Genomic DNA, 20770 nt, shown 5'->3' on the forward strand with positions numbered 1-20770 from the left:
TGTTGTAAATATAAAAACAAAACAGAAATAGACGAATTTTAAAGTAAAATCTGAAGTTCCGTTTCGTCCGTTCGTATCCGTTTTAATTTACATATATGTATGTAATAATGTATAGAACCAACAGGAAGAACCAATTTACAAAAAATATCGAGAAATCTATTCAGTTTTTGGCGAAATAATCATATAATCATGTACCTCCTTTCTTGCCGAATGCTTGAAAATAATAATAAGAATCAGGTAACGTTGATGAACGAACTATTATGGTATTATTATTGAACTCAATTTGTATTCCACCGAGTTCCCGATTGACCGAGCAACATGTTTCCCACCCCCACTACGTATCCGACCCAATTGTTATGCAGCGGCGGGCGCGTAGTCCGGCGCGCGGGCATTGCGACGCCGGCCATCGCGGTCCGCGACCACCTGCCGCCGCACCATGGTTTGCGATGACGGCTTACACGCTTCATCACCTCACCTTCGTCGAAAGTCTTTACGCCGACTCGCATCCACGCGTGGTTTCAAACCTCGAATAGCCTGCGATTCAGGCTGGATAAGGGTATTTGATGGACTAGAGCCCTTCTCGGTTGATGCAGCCAGTAAGTTAGTCAAGGTTTCACACAACACCACCGTTGAAGATTTAAACAAAACGCTAGGTTTTGGAGAAGAGTTGACATTATGGATGCAAATAGGCGGAGAAAAGTCTAGGCGAATGGAACTAGATGAATTTCCTTTGCGAATTCAAGAGCAATTTTTGGCTACATATGGTTGGAAGTCTGAAGCGCGTCGTTTGCGTTTGGCAGTAGACCCTGAACTGCGACATTCTCTGCGATGGTGTACTGGACCGACTACGCGTTTCGGGGGTGCTTTGCGATCCGGAACTCTTTACGTGCTGAAGGGACATGTATTCCCACAATGGAAACCACGACCAGCTCACATAATTGGTTCATGTTTGCATACTTACGGTGAGTTGAATTATTTAATGTAATGTTCATACAATCTGTTACATTAACCAAATACTTACAATAAGTTTCTATTATTTTTTTTTAGGTACGTCATGGGAAATGCTAGAGCTAAGTGGAGGTGCTATCGAATTTTGTAACCCCAAGTCCCAGAGGTTGGTGATATGCGTGAAGCCTCGTTGTCAAGGAAACAGTATTCCGAATGATGGAGGAATGAATCATCTCTTCTTGGGTTTCAATAATGTGTGGGAGAGAAATATGTGGTTCTGCTGGTTAAAAGAGGTACGAAATTTAACTTAAATACATAGTATGATTTGATAGAGAGAGAGAAAGGATTTACTTTCTGTTCTCCATATAAATAGAAACAGATATGGTAGCATTATTTAAGATAGCATTAACCATTAGCCATATCTACCTATATCCAAATATTAAAGCTATATAAGCATATAATTTATATTTGAAAATTAATTTCATTGATGCAAAAGTCTCAATAAGTTATATTAGTACATACTGACATACACTAATATTTAATTAATAATATTTTTTATAATAAGAACCAAAGCAGATCATCCCATTATACAATTATTGGTTTGATAATATAAATAAATGAATAATACACATTGATTGCCTATGGTCCAATTCTGTTGAAATTATATAGAATATTTATCTAATTCCGCGAAGTAGGAGGTGTACATTGTAATGTTTCTGTCTGAATGCGGAAATGATCGATCATGAACATAAAAGACAACCTAGAAAATTAGTGATTCCTTCGGAGATGTTTAATTGGTCACGATTGGATCGAAAACTTACTTGTAGTAGATATTAGTATGAATATCATATACTAGTTGTATTATAATTTTTAAACGCAATTTATTTGTGATCAGCATCAATTTGCATCGGTGCGCTTCATGGAATGTCTAGTGAATTCTTAGCAGATGACTGAGAATTCTATTCCGGTACACTTCCTAAACTAACGAGCCGTTAACCTAACAGCAACAAATTGCTAGAAATCTTCCGATTCTCAATGCATATTAAGCTTTTGACATTTCAATGTGCGATTTTATCTCATTTAAGATAGGGTTATGAGCTTAATAATAAAATTGCGTTATAGGGGCATCTAAATATTTATTATTTTATTATAATTTATAACTTTTGTAGATTTTAAATACTCCAAATACAGATTAAAATCTTTGCAATTTTTTACAATTATAATTTCAATAGTAGGTATAGATAACCTGCGACACTATGAAGTTTTCGTCGAAACATTTAGACATAGGTAAGTATTTAGTATTATACCTACACACGGTTAACAGTAACATTTGTTTAGCTAATTAATACATAGTTATATTATAATTTAGTTATACCTTGTGATACTGATATACTATGTAATACTCTTTATCTTTTTACATAAATTTTTTTGGTAAAATCTCAAAAATATAAAGTAGTAATTGGCTGACTTACTGACAGATATTTTCACTTTTAAGTAATGAAAGTTTAATAATAGAAAAGTTAAATTTATATACTTACTTGCAAATTAATGTCTGTACAGTGTGTTAATTAGAAATTGCGCGCAATACCCTAAGAGAAAAGTCACGGTCGAGGTGTCCAGAGTACGAGCATGACTCGCGCGACAGCTCTCGAGACAGTCAGTTGCCGTCACCGACGGTAGTGAAAAGGCACTCCAAACGGTCGCACTACCTATACTTCATGTACCAGTGTACCCACTAACTAAATAGATCAGTGATTTAATAAAACCAGTGTACAAAACATTGTAAACATTTCGAAATTGGAATCATAAACAATCGATTGTTCTAACATACTTGATGGTTTTTCTCGAAACAATACAAGCAACATTAGCAAGGACGCTTAAATACTATTTATGCAAGCTACAAATTCGTGATCAGAATAATGTAATCGCCAGACAGAAGCTTTGTAGTCTTTGGGAATAACAATGCTTGTTGGAGTTCGTCGGCCTCATCACGGTTATACCGAAACCAACGGATTTTAAGTGTCAACTATATTTAAAAAGGCAACTATGTATAATAGTGTTCGAATGCTAAATATTATAAGTTATATAGTAAAATGTTGTGTGTAGTGAATGATGTGATGGTGAAAAGGATCATATAAAAATGAACGAAGAAGACATGGATAGTTTGGATGTGTTCAATCAACAAAATGACGATTACTATCTTGACAGCTTGGAGCCAGCTATGCTGCAGGACAAATATGATGAGACGGTGTGTTACATATTATTTATAAAATAATAAATTTGTGTTAATGACATATTATTTTAACTTATTTACATGACTTTCCAATGAATACCTAAATTTTCGCTCATCCCTGATAACCATTCTAAATCAATCAAATTATGTTCGCACTGTATTAATAGTATTAGCACGAGTGCAATTATCGTATATGTATCTACATGTAGGTATAATAAAATAAAATAAAATAAATAACAAAATATGTTGAAAATAAAATACGGTTCATATCACTCGCTGATCATGTAAGCTGTTAGATAGGTGAAATAATTATAAAGTTAAAATCAGTTATGAACTTTCTGTCTATTACACAAAAGAAATTAAATGTTCTCTCTTCATACTCGTAATATTATTTTGGATATGGAAATGCCCATAACATTGCAGTAACTAGAATTGAACGACATAAAATAAATTTTCATACAATTATTAATGTTTTTGTTGATACATAGGAATTCGAACAACAAGTTGTTGTTTTGTAGTCTGAGCAATACATTACTGAAGTTCACACACAAGATCACATATTTGTTAACCTTAAATTATATCGAATTACTTATGCTCTCTGTAATAATAAAATGAATAGAATAAAAGATTTATCTATCTAAATACCTCTTCTTCCAGGCTATTCAAAGTACACAACCCCCAAATGTGCTGGATCTTAGCGGTTGCGGGCGCGCTTCTCTCAGCGCCGCCCTAGCTCAGCACGCAGTTGGTGCATTTACGGTGCGGGTGTTACGCATCCGCCAGAATACACTTTCTGTGCTGCCCCCGCAAGTGTGGAACTTGCACTCACTAACACATCTCGATATCACCGACAACAGAATAAGAGAACTACCTGAAGAAATATGCCAATTAACACAGTAAGTTCATAACATATATACCAGAGGTAGTATGTAAAAGTAGTCCCCGTGGGCACCTCAATTTCAATTCTTTCAGCTGACAATCAGCTATTTCTGTAAGCTAGATTTCGGTTTTGGGGTGCAGATTAGACTAGTGAAGTTACAGAATAAGCGGCATGACATCTTAGTTTTCTGGAATAGCAGCATAGGTGGTGTCACGGGATGTCACATAATATTTTCTGATGCATTTAGTGCCATTCATGTCAATAGACTATGTTTACTATCTTCTTTCACGGAGCCGCTTAGAAAATATTTTAGTCACATACAAAATCTTATTCTAATTTAATTTAAGACCGGTCATACACTAACACTGAAAATTTATCTGTTTATCATAATATTTGCACTGTATATCAAATTTTTTGCAATCATTTTAAAAATAAGGTTTTCTCATGCAATCAAAGTATTTCAATGTTACAAAAAACGATTTTATATTTTGCATTATGCATACAATATTTACGCATTAGACACATTTCTTTAATCTATCATCAAATATAAAGATTTCATTCTATAATATAACTGTTCAGATTCACTTTACTCTTTTCGGTATGACTGACATAATTATAGTAACTGTATCTTAGCATGACTCACGACAAATTGTAATATTTTAAAACGACATATAATTAATATCATTTAATGTTTTCCATTCACTTTTAAGTGACTATCCAGAAATATATGTAAATATTTAAGTTTACTTTAAAAAACCTGATTTTATTTTAATTTGTGATTATGCAATACATATATTATATTGTAAAATCTTTATTGTACAGAAGTTTACAAAATGATATAAATGAATTTCTATATAGAATGGGAAACTTATTTCACTGAGATATCTTTTCTAACGTAGCCTTGAGAAGCCGTCTAATGAGTAGGTATATAAAAGTGTGTATAATATATATGTATATGTAGGTATATATTTGTAATTTAAAGAGTATGTATGCATTCAAATCTGGTTTTGTATTTATGATTTACAATATGGTGACAGACAAAACGCCAATAGCAAACCAAAAAAAAACAGAAACGCTGGTAAGCTCGCCGCAGATTTTAAAAATATACTGAGTGAAATGTTGGCATGTCATGTGTTATTGACTACCCCAACCGTGATAACAGTCGTGATGGTATGTTTATTTATATTAATAGACTCATAACTCTATTATATATGTGCTACATGTATAAATAAATAAAAAATGAGTCACTGTATCTCTCATATTAGAGAGTTGTAGCACAGTTGTACAAGATATGTTTATTTTACTTTATGATTTAATTTTCACTTTCATTTAGAGCAAAAGAAACTGTATGTATGTGTTTCAAACCGCACCAGTGTCAATGAACTAAGGCCATTGTTCAATTTTCATGTTGCTGTAGTACATAGTCGGGGTTGTATCAGTATGGATAAGCGATTGCATTATGCAGTTAACGCTAAAAGTAATCTTGCTTCTATGAAATTGATATTCAATGACAAATATGCAATATGTAACGCTGACAATTTAAGAATTTGTATCGTTTTTTAGAATGTTATGTACAAACATAATGCATAAACATATGTTTGTACATAACATTCTAAAAAACGATACAAATTTTTAAATTGTCAGCGTTAACCTATACATAAATTGATTTTTCAATTTTAATCAACCAACCACCAAAACGAGATATTTCTAAATTAGTTAATATTTTGTACAATATTTTTGCCAAAACTGAAATGATAGGTAGACTCATTATTTAAATGATTTTTTCGGGGTCGATTTCGTATACATAGGTACGGCTTTTGGTGGAACAAATATTTCTAATATGTTCTACTGCAAATATTTTTTTCATGTACCTGGAATGTCAAATAATGTAGGTCAACAGTAATATATATAGATCACGTCATCATATTACGCCTGTGGCACTTATTTACTCGTTGCCTTTCTACAGGACTAGATGTCATATCTCAGTACCCTGTAATTTCACTGATGTATCTCACCCTTCCGCCAAAACACGTCTTACAAAGCAAAGTCCTTGGCGTTTGCAATTGGTCATACAGTTACTCACACAGACAACATTGTACAAAACCTACTTCGGCCATATGTTAGCATAATATTACATTCTATATGGCATATAATATACTATATCTATGTGTGGGTGTATTTACTCCGATCTGTGATTGTAATTTTTACATACAAATATACACAATAGTTTCCAGTATGAAGTTAGCATTCACAGAGCTCGATATATGCGGACCCGCTTTGTAACGCACGGTCGGTGAAGCGTGACGCTTAGCACCTCTTCTGCCTTCTTAGCCTTCGGACGTAGTAAGATCACACATATCAAGAGAATATATTATTAATATATTAAATAGTTTAGTATATATAGTAATAACCAACTCTCTTTGACAATGGTCTATCTACTACTTGCTCTGTAAAATTTAATTAATCATTCCTACTATTAGATGACATCGAAATATAATATCTTATATATATAAATTCTCGTGTCACAATGTTAGTTACCATACTCCTCCGAAACGGAGTGACTGAGTTTTATGAAATTTTATATGAGTACGTATAGGTATGAGAATCGGCTACTATCTATTTTTCATACTCCTAAGTGATAAGGGTTGTCCACCCCTAACATTTTATTTTTATGTTTTAGACACTTTTTTTTCAAATGGGATTAAACAATACATACAACCCTAAATTTTCACCCTACTATCACCAACACCTGTTTTGGCGAAGTTATATTAGTACCTAAATTTATATGGCAAAACAACGTTTGCCGGGACAACTACTATATATACAAAAAAAGTCATATTAGACATATAGATTCATGACTTCTATTTTATTTTTTATAACAAATATTAAATAAGTTACAATTACTTGTGGTCGCCCGCGCATTCAACCGTTCTAGTGGGGATTTCAAAAAATCTATTTTTAACACTTATATACACACTCACTTTATATATAACATATATAATTATAATGAACTATTTGTGCAATAATCCAAACGCATCGGTTTATTAATTGTGTTGTCTTATTAGAGATCTATCAGTTGAAGAATGATTGGCAAATAATTGATAAATTTTGTCAAATGATTAACGAGTTGCTATTAATGAAAAGAAGCGGAATTTTGAAGAGTAATAACCATATGTAATAATATATGTTCGAAATATATGGTAAAGTATCTTTTGCCCGCGGCTTCGCTCGCGTTAATTTATCCCCTTAGGGGTGGAATTTATCAAAATCCTAAAAAAATTCTTAGGGGATGCCTATGTCATAGTAGCTTTATGCATGCAAAGTCTCAGCCCGTTCGGTTTAAAATTGACAAAGTTTCATAGCCTACTATATCCTACTATATTTAATCAAAATCCTTTCTTAGCGGATGCCTATGTCATAACATCTACCTGCATGCCAAATTTCAGCCCGATCCGTCCAGTGGTAAGGGCTGTGCGTTGATAGATCACTACGTCAGTCACCTTTGAGTTATATATATTTAGATTTTGAACTGATACAGATAACTAAAATATATATACACTATACAGCTTAGCTATACAGGTATGTGAAATATTTTATATATATCTGTATAAAATTTTAGATAATAGGTAATATTAGATAATAAAATTCTTAACTTAACATTGTTTCAACTCAGTTAAATCCTGGAGTTTTATACAAGTAGGTATAGTCCTGAACTATATTTATATAGTTAAACGGTGGTCCGTTTCTATAATTGAATCTTTTACTTTATTTCTCAAAATAGATCACACGTTTATTGGTTTGGATTGATTAGGTATCCAATCAAGAGATGTGGTATTTAAATTTAGGGTACGCGTATTTACCGACGATCTGAGTTGTGTTTCAGTTCTTTTTATTTATGTAACTGAAATGTTAATGAAGTTATTCGTCGCCTACATACATAAATCTCATCATCACTGACGTTATGAAATCGTGTGACAACGCTCGCACGCGCTACGCGCTGTTTTTTTTTTATTTCTTAAAGTTGTAAAAGTGTTAATACATTAAAATTACAATTATAGTAAATTATTTAAGGGTAAATAATAAATGTGGGCAATAGATTTGTTGAGTGTAGATGAATGAAACAACGGGTAAAAAATGGTAAATATTTGCAGTAAGCGCACGGACAGTGTAATAACAGTAAACTTAACAATATAAGATAATGTATAATTTATAAAAAAATACATTCAATATTACATAAATATATAAAAATTTGCAAAGAGTTTGCAACAATAACAATAATAGACTACGATTATTATCCACAAGTCATTCTACTTAATCAATAACGAAATCACTATTTGTCGATATATTATCTACAAAGCAGATGTTGATAAAATTGTATTTAAATATCTATGTTTACAGTATTTTACTAGACTGCCTACTGACATACTTAATAGTTTTATGTGCACATATGACATTCCTTATAGAATAGGAACCAAGAGTTGTTTTATCATAATTAATAGTGTTTTACGTATACGTATATATATATATACATCGCCTATCTAGTTATTATAGCTACTCGCACAACTGCATAAAATTAACAAAAAGCAAAAAATTTTTTTAAAAACATTATAACCAACTTCTGTGAAATTATGTACTGAAGAATTTGGCTATAAAATTTTGATCGAATCAATATAGAAATAATATTTATTAAAACAAATTTATCATAAGTATTTTAGAATTAATTCTACCACTCATTCGGAAAACAGACTCGTCATAAGAAACTTCCTTATATAAGCATTAATATTATCTACAAGTTATTTTTGAGGAAAAAAAAATTATATGATTTTATTTACGTGTTTTCTTTTCTGTTAGTAAAAACAGTTTAATTTGATAACGTGTCACTTACTGGGTCATGATGGTTGTCGGTAGACGTTTTGTTTCCGTTGTGTGCTAATTTCTTAAGTGGTTGCTTGCGTACATAGTGTGCTGCGCTCGCGCGGGTAGGTGCAAACTATCTACATCTGTGCGGCAGAGCGTGCGGCGTTACGTTCACTTTGCTATGCTGCGCGCAACCCCTATTAACTAACCTCGCTTGTCTCTATAATCTAATAATATTAAAAAACTAAGTTGTAAGTAGTTGACCATATCATAAAGTTGATGATAGTGTATTGTATCCTTACCTTGTAGTACATAATCCATTGTAGTTCGGTAAATAAGTAGATATAAGTAGTGCGAGTTCCACAGTCTCATTTCAAAGAAAAAGTGTTTTTATCCGTAAATCAATTCGTTTGGCTATATATGGCGCTATGTGGATTGTTCAGAGTAATTATTCTTATTATTATAACCATAGACTCCATAGGCATGTAGTCCCTTATAGAAGCCCATTACTTTATGTTAAATCAATTCCCACAGGCTAAAATGTCAAGACTACGTACTCTACAATTACTCTGCCCTATCAAACAAAGCGAAACAAAACTTTATAACTGAGGTATTTTGGTATCGCATCTTATTTATAATTGAGGGTTTGCTTACTTGCAGTATCTTGAATAAGAAAGCATAGGAATATTTGTGACTGTTAAGAGTTTATATTTTGATTATTTTATACAAATATTTATTTATAAATAGTTAATCCGATTGATATTACATCTTCTCTAGACTCATCTCCAATTCGAGCAAAAATATTACTGGAGGCTAATGTCAGCCCTTGCTCTTTAACATTTAAATTTTCACATGTCAGCCCTTTTCATGTCATAAAAATATTCAAACAGTTAAATTTAAAAAATACGGAAGATCTCTGGGACATGTCAGTAAAAGTAGTTAGTTCATTCATAGATATTGTTGCTCCTTATCTAGCTACTATTTTCAATAAATGTGTTGATAATGGCGTGTTTCCTCAATTAATGAAATTTAGCAAATTAATTCCACTGTTTAATTCTGGAGATAGATTTGAGCTAGGCAACTATAGACCAATTTCTATTTTGCCAGTTCTAAGTAAAGTATTTGAAAAGATTATGTTTAACCAAATGATAAAATACTTCCGGGATAACGGACTGCTTCACAGTCAGCAATATGGTTTCACTGCCGGAAAGTCTACTACTGATGCAGGTGTAGCGCTTATTACACATATATTCGAATCATGGGAAAACTCACAGGATGCTCTCGGCGTTTTTTGTGACTTGTCGAAGGCGTTTGATTGCGTAGATCATGAAACACTTTTGTACAAGCTCAAACATTATGGTATTAGAGATAATGACCTAAGTCTAATGAAAACTTATCTAGAGGATAGGGTGCAAACTGTAGATATTGATGGTGTAAAGTCTAAGGGAACTAATATAAAAATGGGCGTTCCTCAAGGTTCAATATTAGGCCCATTTCTCTTTTTAATTTATATAAATGACCTTCCCTACATGGTAGAGAAAGTTGCAGATATAGTGTTATTTGCGGATGATACTTCGTTAGTGTTTAAAATTGGTCGCCAATGTAATCAATTAGACGATGTAAATTATGCTATCTCTGCTATATTAAATTGGTTCACATGTAATAATCTATTATTGAACTCCAACAAACCTAAGTGTATTAAATTCACGCTTCCTAATGTAAAACAAGTAAATACGCAGCTATTGCTTAATGATGAAATAGTAAATTTTGTTAATGATACAGTTTTTTTAGGAATAACAGTGGACTCGAAGTTACAATGGGGGCCCCATATTTCAAAATTAGCCAGTAGACTTAGTTCTGCTGCTTATGCAATTAGAAGGATAAGGCAATTAACAGACGTGGCGACGGCAAAACTTGTATATTTTAGTTATTTCCATAGCATTATGTCATATGGCATACTGCTATGGGGTAAAGCTGCCGATGTAAATACTATATTTATTTTACAAAAGAGAGCCATACGTTCTATTTATGGTATGGGTTCTAGAGAGTCATTACGTCAATGCTTTAAACAATCAAATATCCTCACCGTTGCCTCACAGTACATTTATGAAAATATTATGTATACAAGGAAAAATTTAGATAGTTTCAAGAAACTTAAAGACTGTACAAGTAGAAACTTACGCAATAAAAATAAGCTAATTTTACCTAAATGTCGTCTACACAAAGTTAGTAATTCATTTTATGGTAATTGCGTAAGATTCTATAATAAACTGCCAGAGTCTACGCTAAATCTTACAGAGAGGCAATTCAAATCTTATATTAAACAAATGTTATGTAAAAAAGCCTATTATAAAATAGATGAATTTATAGATGATAGCAATATATAGCAAGAATAAGTTTATTTGCGGACAACGTTATAATTTTAATTTTCATACTGCTTTCTTGATATATGATAGCGTAGCGGCTTTTATATTGATTGCCGCATGCATCCGTATGTAAAGTGCGAATACTGTAACTACCATATAGTAATTTTTGTAGCTGTGACGTGGTCGTGTGGAATGAGTAGTCATGCTCACTAAAATGTCCAGACATGTGGCGGCGTGGTGGGCCGGGTCATTGGGCTCCCTAAAATATGGTCGAGCGCAGTGATGGCTGGCTCATCCGTCATACTCGTGAAACGAGTGCTGCTTGTAGGGACTGGTCTGCTCTTATCACTACGACTGATTTAATCTTATTGCATATTTATATTTGACCCAAAAATTAGTGCTTGTTGGTAGTTTGTATTCACACGTTTCGACTTGTAAATGTAAACTTACAAGGATTATTTAAAAGAGCAACACACAAGTTTCTTGCTCGTTCTTCTTGTGATGAGACAGCTTTCCGAACGAGTGGTAGATAAAAAACAAATTGTTATGACTATTCAAAAGTGCTTAAATTAAGTTTATTTGAATAAATGATTTTCTATTCTATTCTATTCTATTCTATTCTATTCTATTCTATTCTTAATATCGTCTATCAATAGATATAAATACATCTTGCTATAGTATACCTACTTGTAGTAGATAAGGTACACGTTCTCTTTATTGTTTACGGAGATAGAGTACGGAAGTCATAAAGGATTTAGGTACTAATAATTCATTGATGTTATCAGATAATGACTAGATACTCTTCCACTAACTTTCAAGGACACATGCATTGTATTTATTTATCTATGATGGATACAGTAAAAAAATAGTTATTATCTACCTACAACCTATCAGATAATAATCAATCCACGTGTAAAAATTGTTACCAGACATTTCAAAGCTTTTGATCAACATCATATCATAATTATTTATATTATTTAAAAAAAATCATCACAACACACATCACACACTGTTATTGTGGTATTATGCAACTGATAGAAATACTTATTTTTTTGGTATATACATACATAAGAAACACTCAGACCAATACAAACCGTCATACTTATGAATACAAATGTTTGCATTGTGCGAATAATTGAACCCGCGATCATCGGATGTAAAGCGGTGTGCTAAACCACAGGACCACAGAGGCCGTCATATATGATTATATCTATATGTAACTTATTACAACCACAGATAACATATGTTACAACGCAGATGTCTTTAAAAGTATAAAACAAAGTCGCTGTTCTCATCTGTCTTTTACTCTGTGTACTACTAGATACTTCTAAGAATTTTCATTCTATTAGAGGTAATTATGATTAATAAATTTTATATACAGTCCCTATTTTGAGAGATAGCAATTAAGTATATAGTTGGTTAAAGACAGTTAATTAATATTTTGTTGTGGTTTTAAAATAAAATCTTTAATTAACTAATCTTAAAATTTCCAACTATTTCATTGTATCTTACTTCTTCTTTTTCTTGAGTACCTTTCATATAAAAGATATAAAACCAATGCTAGCGGAACCGCACACCAAGGGAATACAATACTGTGTACTATGAGTAGGTATACAAGCACTCATATTTTTAGATTTAGTTAATAATAATGTTTGGTTGAGTAAATATGTGGTAAGTTATATAATACACATTTTAGCCACTACATTATTCACAATAAGATATTATGGCTTGTTATTGTCGTGTTTTTATTGAACTTAACTATGATTATAAAATAGTGTTTAAAATCGTAAATTTAAGTATTTTTTAACAGAAATATTGTTCCACTTTTCCTGTAGTATGTGTAGTAGTTGAGGCCTGGCTATCTAATCCATTTTCAGACTGCTGTTATGACCATGAAAATGATATATCAAATTAGTAAGTTTCTGTTTGTATATATGTTTATTTATTTCAAACATCATTGCAATTAACCTAATATCTAATGTTTAAAGTAGTAAAAGAAGTTGTATGTTACATCTCTGTGCTCAAACAGTTATGTCTTGTTCATGGTTCCGTAAGCAAAGTACCGACTATTATATTATAAATTATAATATTCAAATGCAATAGAAAATTGAACATAGTAACTTGTGAAATGTTGCGATGCCAGCTGCATATCTGATATTTTCAAGTGAAGGTATATAAGTAAGCACTAACCTAACGTATCTGCCACGGGAGAGCGGATTGTTACGAGTACTAAAATCACTAAACTAATCGTCATATTTTACTAGGTTCAACTTTAAACTAACTAGAAATAAAGCCAAAGTCATGATTATCCTCATCCAATCATCTTCTACTGATATCCACCAGATTATTACAATCGTTACGTAGGTATGCTAAGCTAATCGAGCTACAAGCTCAAAGCTTGTTTATGTACATGTTGTAAGATTTTCGAAAGGGAAACTAACAGCAATAAGTGATACAATTCATGGTTAAATAGTATTGCATTAGATAGATTCTTTCATAGATAAATTCTAACAACAATGTGTATGTAATACCAATGGATCACAGAGGATTGCGCCCGAGAAGCGAGCGCAGTGGGGCGTCGCAGGCGCATACTCCGTGGTCAGTCCGCGCATCCACTTGACTTGTATAGCTTGTGCTAAAATCTGTGTGGTTTTAATTAAATAGGTACCTGTAATTTATAAATTGATAGTACAGTAATACAGCGTAGTAAGTGATGGATTATACTTGATACGCAGAGGGTGGTTAGGACTCTGAAAGTACCTACCAGACTTGTTTAAATGTTTTGTATGAGTAATCTACGATTATAATTTCGGTGAGTTAATACTTATTTATTAATTTTATTAATTATTAGGACTTCGTACATCATTGAATGTAGGTACATTAAAAATTAAATATATATTTAAAAAATTTAATGTCTAACTAGCCAGTTTAACAAACCCTTTAATATCTGTTTATTAATAATGTGTTAATAGTTGACGAAATAATGAAGTTTTTCGTTCTACTTCTTAGAAACCATTGGGCAATTTTAACAACTTTTGAGAGTATCAGTACATTTTATATATAAAATTGTTATGCAGTTAACAGTACAAAATTATATACTTATAGTGTATTTGTGAAGTTATTTCTTCACTACCTACTAATAAATAAAGCCTTCTACAGTTACTATCTTTGAATAATCAACAGTGATTATGAAATTTCTAGTCGTTACTCTCATAATAATAATCGTTAATGTGAATAAACAGAATATGTTCTTTACTCATTTTGCTGTTTGTTTGTCTAATAACTAGTTAATAGTCAGCAATTCAGTCCTCCTAATAATTTATGATTATTTTGATAATATGCAGTAATAATATTAGTAAATGTAGATTTAATAATTTGGCTATATTAGATATATATACCAAATCTAAAGAGATTTTGTATGCTACAATGAAGAAAATGTTTGCTCAATAAGTAGTACCTCGTTAATTGTAATATATCGTTTTAATAACAATTTATTCTAAGTACTAAGGTATATAATTTCTATTCTTAACAATGTATGTATATATGTACTTACATACTTTTAATTTCAACCGACACGGTTCACGATCTTGTGGGCCACGTATTAACATACGGCCAGTCTCCTCCGAGGAACTATATGAATCTACAAAACCCTATTGTGTTAAATAAAACTTACGCAACAAACACATCAGACTCTACTCCGGCTGTAGTAGGTATATATTAATACTCATTTCAATTGTATTTTGCACATAGTATATTAATTCTGTGTGTGTTTATGTCATTAATTTCATAAAATTAATAAATTATAAATTTATATAGGAAAATATGTAGATCAAAACGTGCCTTAAAATATCTGAAATTTAGGCCTCAAAAAGCTAACTTTTGCGATATAACGGCATAGCTAATAAGTAGAGACTTAGGCTCTTTCTATTATAGATACAATAAATAAGAACTTTAAAATCAATCATAACTATATTCTTATACATTGCGCGCTAAATACATATTGTCGGTTTTTCCCAACTGGCAGATGCCAAAAGGTACGTATCTACTATAGAATATGTTCGATTCATATCAAAATGTTATAGAAGTGTAAATAAAAAACAGATATGACAATATACACTTGTGGAATAAACCTCGGAGAATTCCATAAGTAGACAAATACATAACATCATATCGAATTTCAACTTTGTAGTTATTTGAAGTGTAATAAGTTGAACACAGTAATGTAATTGATTTAAAAATGTTTTCTATTTCCAATATTAGTACATACATAGTTATCATATGTATATACATAGTAGTTAAACGACTCTACGTAACACTAGCCACATATTCGTCTGAGTGTAGATATTTAAATGAATTTTTATTTCCGATTATGTAGTTTTTAGTATTAGGAAAACATAAATAAAATCTTTTCTCCTCTATAATATATGTTTAGGTATTCTTTTTTACTTTTATATTCCCGAATAATTGTTTATTCAAAACTTACCTTTCTTGTCCGACATCTTCAAGTTTAAAACTTCTGTAATTAGCGCCTTACGACTTACCAGGAAAAACTTAGCTTGTGTAAAGTCACTTCTTGAGTTAAAGTTTTCGTCAGTACTAAAAGTGTTTATAACTTTAATTTCAGGTTGGAGGAGCTGTATGTGAGTGAGAACGAGTTGATATCACTTGATTGCATCTTAAGACTGCCGCGACTAAGGACCCTAGTTGCTAACCACAATTTGATTACCACTTTTGGAGTTAGTATTAAACATTTTATATTTTTTTTGTGCAGTATATTCTCTGGTGGCAAGTTTTTTTTAAACATGCCTTTAAATAATTGTACATAATTACTTTCTATGGGAATTCTTTAACAATTTACAATTACCGTAACGTTTCTTCATACTTATTACATATTAGGTAATCAAGTCTACTACTATTTAGAAATATAAAAAATAGATAAAAACAGATGTTTGTTGAGGTATTTTTAATCATTTTAAAAACATCTCTACAAACATTTGAAAATATTGGAAGTTAAAAATTGCATCTGCTTTACAACCCCATTTCAAAAAGACAATTTTAATAAAATATTTTTCTTTCTTTCTTTCTTTCTTTCTTAATAAAAGCTTTAGGTATTAGACCTTCCCTAATACCATCATCTAGCACTTTATTATGAGTAATATACTGTACTACATTTTATATTACGGGCTGTTGCCCGTGCGAACTTGTCTATATATTGAACGATATATAGGCGTATACTATACGGCGTATGGCTATTTAAATTGATTTTTAATGGTAAATAATTCTTAAAATAGTTGGAATGGTTCTGGATACCTTCCTTATATAAAAGATAATATCTTTAAAACATGAATGACATTTAATTTTTCTTTATTTATTCGTTATAGTCTGGTGACCTACAAATGGGCCTTGAGGAAGAAAATAAGACTGAATACCGCGCACCACTCACTAGCGTAGACCTTCGCCATAACAAATTGAAAGGAAGCATTATACTTGGTAATTATGAAGTAAGTTCCGTTTAATATAATGTTAACTTAGTTTATTTATTTACTAATTTATGCAAGTATTGACATTGAAACCCCTTTTGTTAGCTAAATAATTCAGTTACTACAGTTTACTGTAAACTCAGATTTGAAATAAGTTACTTTATTACTTATTATCCTGCGAAAATAGGTACTTAGTCCAACAGATATTTAAGTCTAGTAATAAGACGATTTTCGGTCTTCACGGTATAATTATTATTCCATAAAAACTTTTTAAAAATATGAATAATAGTAACTTCCTTAATTTACAATTACTATAAATACAGGAGTAGGTACTATATATACTACTACTAGTAGGTACTAGGTAGGTACTATATATACTTGACTGAAATGAGTTAAATTCGTAAAATATTTTCTGTTTTTATAGCACCTGGTGTCCCTGGATGTGTCACACAATGCCGTGGAAGTACTGGTGGTATCAGCGTTGCGAGGGCTCCGAGAGCTGTACGCGGCACACAACTCCCTTCAGCACTTAGCACTTCATGGTGCTTCACTACGTATATTGCGAGCACCCCATAACCGTAAGTGCAACTACAAATATGAATTTTTACATTAGGAGTAATCAGCCAAAGTCACTTGCATGATATTTTAAGTGGTATACATTTTGTGGATAGTTGATGAATGAAGGTTGGAGGTTCTGAGAAAGCACAGGATGAGTCAATTTTCTGGCCAATGGCATTTTCTAAATTTTAAATAGAAAAATAGAAATAGGTAGATTCAGGAAAAAGTCACTCCTTCATTCTATATTAAATTATCATATAAACATATCAATTACAATAATATGAAATAACTGTGACAGCTCTTACAGCTGTACATAGTCTGTATATAGTCATAATTTTTTATTGACTATTTTTTTGATCCTAATTTATGACGAGTGTTAGCAAAAGTGGTTTAATTGACACAATAAAAAAGAGAAAAAGATTTATAACTTATCATGAATAATAAAAAGTATGCGTGTAATAATATAAACTTATTGATCATTTACTTTTATACACTATTCTTTTTCTTTTCAGAAATAGAAACACTGACAAGTACAGTTCCGCCTATAAATTTAATAGAAATTGATGTTTCTCATAATAAACTGACTTCACTACCACATTGGCTGAGTGGTTGCTCTGATCTGACAACACTTTATGCCAGCAATAACCAGCTAACATCGCTACCAGAACACTTATTCTGTAGTGAACTCTCTAGTCTCAGTAAACTGCATCTGGCTCATAATAAAATATCCAACATTCCATCAATGCCGAGATTAAGAGCTCCATTAAAAGAACTATTACTACATGATAACTGTATACAGGCATTACCTGAAAACTTTTTTTCTGTTTGTGATAGATTGCAAATATTGAATTTATCTAATAATAAATTGAATCGATTACCTCACGCCCGTGGACCATCCTCGCACTGTCTAGAACGACTTTATCTAACAGCGAACTGTCTAACTGATAATGTTGCTGATGTAATTATCGCATTTCGTGGGCTAAAGATATTACATATTGCGTACAATTGCTTGACCAATTTACCTGATAGCTGCGTTAATTTCTGGCCTGAAATTGAGGAACTTGTTTTATCAGGAAATTCTTTTTTAAAACTACCAGAAAATCTACCACAACTAAATAATATCAGAATTGTACGCGCTCACTCCAACAGATTGAAATCAGTTCCCATGTTTGCTTGCAGTGCATCTGTAAAAATTTTAGATTTCGCACACAATGAACTGGACAGTATAGATTTAAGATTATTAGCTCCAAAGCAATTAAAATTCCTCGATATTTCGTGTAATAAAAAATTGCAGATTGATCCTTCGCAATTTCATGTGTACAGATGTCAAAGACCTCTCAGTCTTGTTGATGTTACTGGTAGGAATTCGTTACCATATACGCAAAAAAGTGGTTATCATGAAGAACTAAGTGGATCAGCTCCATGGACTACAGGTTTCTCAGAATGCCCTAATAAATCCCTTCAGTTATGTTGCGCTCAAATTAGATTACCATCGTTTTGTAATAAAGAAGGACTATTTGCAATTATTGATGGTGAAAATGACACAGAAGTTCCAAAGATATTACAGAAAAATTTACCTGGGCTTCTACTCGAGGAAAAGTCTATAAAAGAGACTGTAAGCGAATACATGAAATATGTTGTGTTATCCGCACACAGAGAATTAAAAGAAAAAGGCCAAAAGAAAGGCGCCTGCTTGATAATGTGTCATTTAACACCAATGTCATTACCAGAAAATGGATTTGGACAAATGTCTAAGCGATATAATTTGAAACTTGCTAACGTGGGTGATACTAAGGCTATATTGAGTAGACGAAATGGACCCTTAAATTTAGGTTTAGGAAATAATAAACGTTTAGGGTATTCATCTCGTTATCCTAATACAATACCCGACCCTGATGTGATTCAAACAGTTATTAAAGAAGATGATGAGTTTTTAATAATGGGTAATGGAAAATTTTGGAACGCAGTTAGCATAGATACTGCAGTATCTGAAGTGAGAGCTGAACGAAATCCAGTACTTGCAGCAAAAAGGTTGCAAGATTTAGCCCAGAGCTACGGTATAGAAGATTGCATTTCAGTTCAGGTTATACGATTTGATACTGCTCGTGCTGATGTTGATTTACTAATGCGAGAGTTAAGACAAACCATATGTAGTAATAATAAATCGGTATGCAGACCTGATTGCTGCTGCTCAAGGATAGAGGCATGTTGTCATTCTACTACTCCGCCCAAACCAGGTAGTGATCGATCATCACCCAGCGGTCAAAGTGATCGTCCACCAAGTGAAACAGTGAGTCATCAACATTATTCCAGTGTGCGATCACAAAATAGAGCCTCTGAACGGAGAAGTTGCCGTGGAGGAGTAGCTCGTGCAATACGTGTACGTGTTGAGGAAGACAAAGAAGATGATTCAAGAAACGATGAACTACCGTCGTCGGATGAACAATTCAAATGTTGGGAGTATATGTTAGAACAAAACACGCAGATGTTATTTGACAAGGAATTAGACAATCTTTCGAAGGGAATAAAATCAAATGTTAGCAGTTTACGAAATGTTAAAGGTTTATCGGGCAGTAGTCCACAACTTCATTTATCTGGCAAGCAACCTAAAGGCGTTCCATTTTTATCCAAACATTTTGGCAGTGCTAGGTCTTTTGGAACAGCGTTAAAACCCGATTTTCGTTTTGGTTCAGGAAGATTACCCAATGGCGGTCCAAATGCTGCATATTTCGGATCATTACAACGTTTAATGCCTTATCACTTAGAGTATGATTTTGCTGTAATACAGGAAAAGACAGCTCAATCTCAAGACTCTTTAGATCTTGAAGGTCGAATGCAACAGTACTGGGGAGTGGCTACGACTGAATTATAAATACATGAAATAAAATAACCATTTGTAAATAAAACTCAAAATAATGTAGCATATTTAGTGTGTATAATTATTTATGTATAATATGTACCATTCATCTGTCGACTAGATTTTTTGCACAAAGTATTTTAATCACTATGGACTTAGTTTATATTACTTATATTTATCACATTAATCTTATGTACAGTATTATAATAGGTACTATCTCCTTGTATCATTAAGCTTAATCTGTAATTAAAATACAGTAAAATAATGAAAGTGATTTCATTTTAAAAATACATAATAAATTAAAAAAAAATTGACTAAAAGAGCTTACGTTTTATATTTCTGCAGTACCATATTTACACATATTTCTATCCGTCTAGACATAAGGCGATAAATTTTCTCAATTTTGTGTTTGAAAACTACACAGATTAAAAACTATTTTCTTTACAAGTTTTATATCTTGGTGAGGGCCAAACCTATATACATTATTATATACATTATTATTAAACAGACAGAAATTATCAAGAGTTCTGTTTTACATTAATCAGTATGTTATTAAGAAGTAGTTGGACTCTCACATTATATATACATATC

General features: G+C 32.1%; 1 protein-coding gene across 2 annotated transcripts; it reads left to right on the top strand.

The window, feature by feature from the left end:
* The first annotated feature begins 387 nt into the window (after positions 1-387).
* LOC131853515 (protein phosphatase PHLPP-like protein) lies at positions 388-20395 on the top strand. 2 transcript variants are annotated; one of them, XM_059204424.1, is made up of 7 exons: positions 388-962; positions 1048-1241; positions 3839-4077; positions 15909-16020; positions 16666-16785; positions 17189-17342; positions 17835-20395. In XM_059204424.1, the coding sequence occupies exons 1-7, from the start codon at positions 437-439 to the stop codon at positions 20192-20194; spliced, it is 3705 nt and encodes a 1234-aa protein (XP_059060407.1). In that variant the 5' UTR covers positions 388-436; the 3' UTR covers positions 20195-20395. The 2 variants fall into 2 exon arrangements, with proteins under 2 accessions (XP_059060407.1, XP_059060408.1); XM_059204425.1 differs by lacking the exons at positions 388-962; positions 1048-1241 and adding an exon at positions 2470-3196 and having other exon boundaries at positions 17835-20391.
* The last annotated feature ends 375 nt before the right edge of the window (positions 20396-20770 follow it).

Source organism: Achroia grisella, unplaced genomic scaffold, assembly GCF_030625045.1.
Source record: "Achroia grisella isolate CSIRO2021 unplaced genomic scaffold, CSIRO_AGI_Agris_v1 utg903, whole genome shotgun sequence".
Lineage (NCBI taxonomy): Eukaryota > Metazoa > Arthropoda > Insecta > Lepidoptera > Pyralidae > Achroia > Achroia grisella.

Excerpts from the sequence above, each read along its gene's own strand:
- LOC131853515 (XM_059204424.1), top strand. The coding sequence starts at position 437 with ATGGTTTGCGATGACGGCTTACACGCTTCATCACCTCACCTTCGTCGA. Across the intron at positions 963-1,047 it reads TTCATGTTTGCATACTTACG|GTACGTCATGGGAAATGCTA; the intron begins GTGAGTTGAATT and ends ATTTTTTTTTAG. Across the intron at positions 1,242-3,838 it reads GGTTCTGCTGGTTAAAAGAG|GCTATTCAAAGTACACAACC; the intron begins GTACGAAATTTA and ends CTCTTCTTCCAG.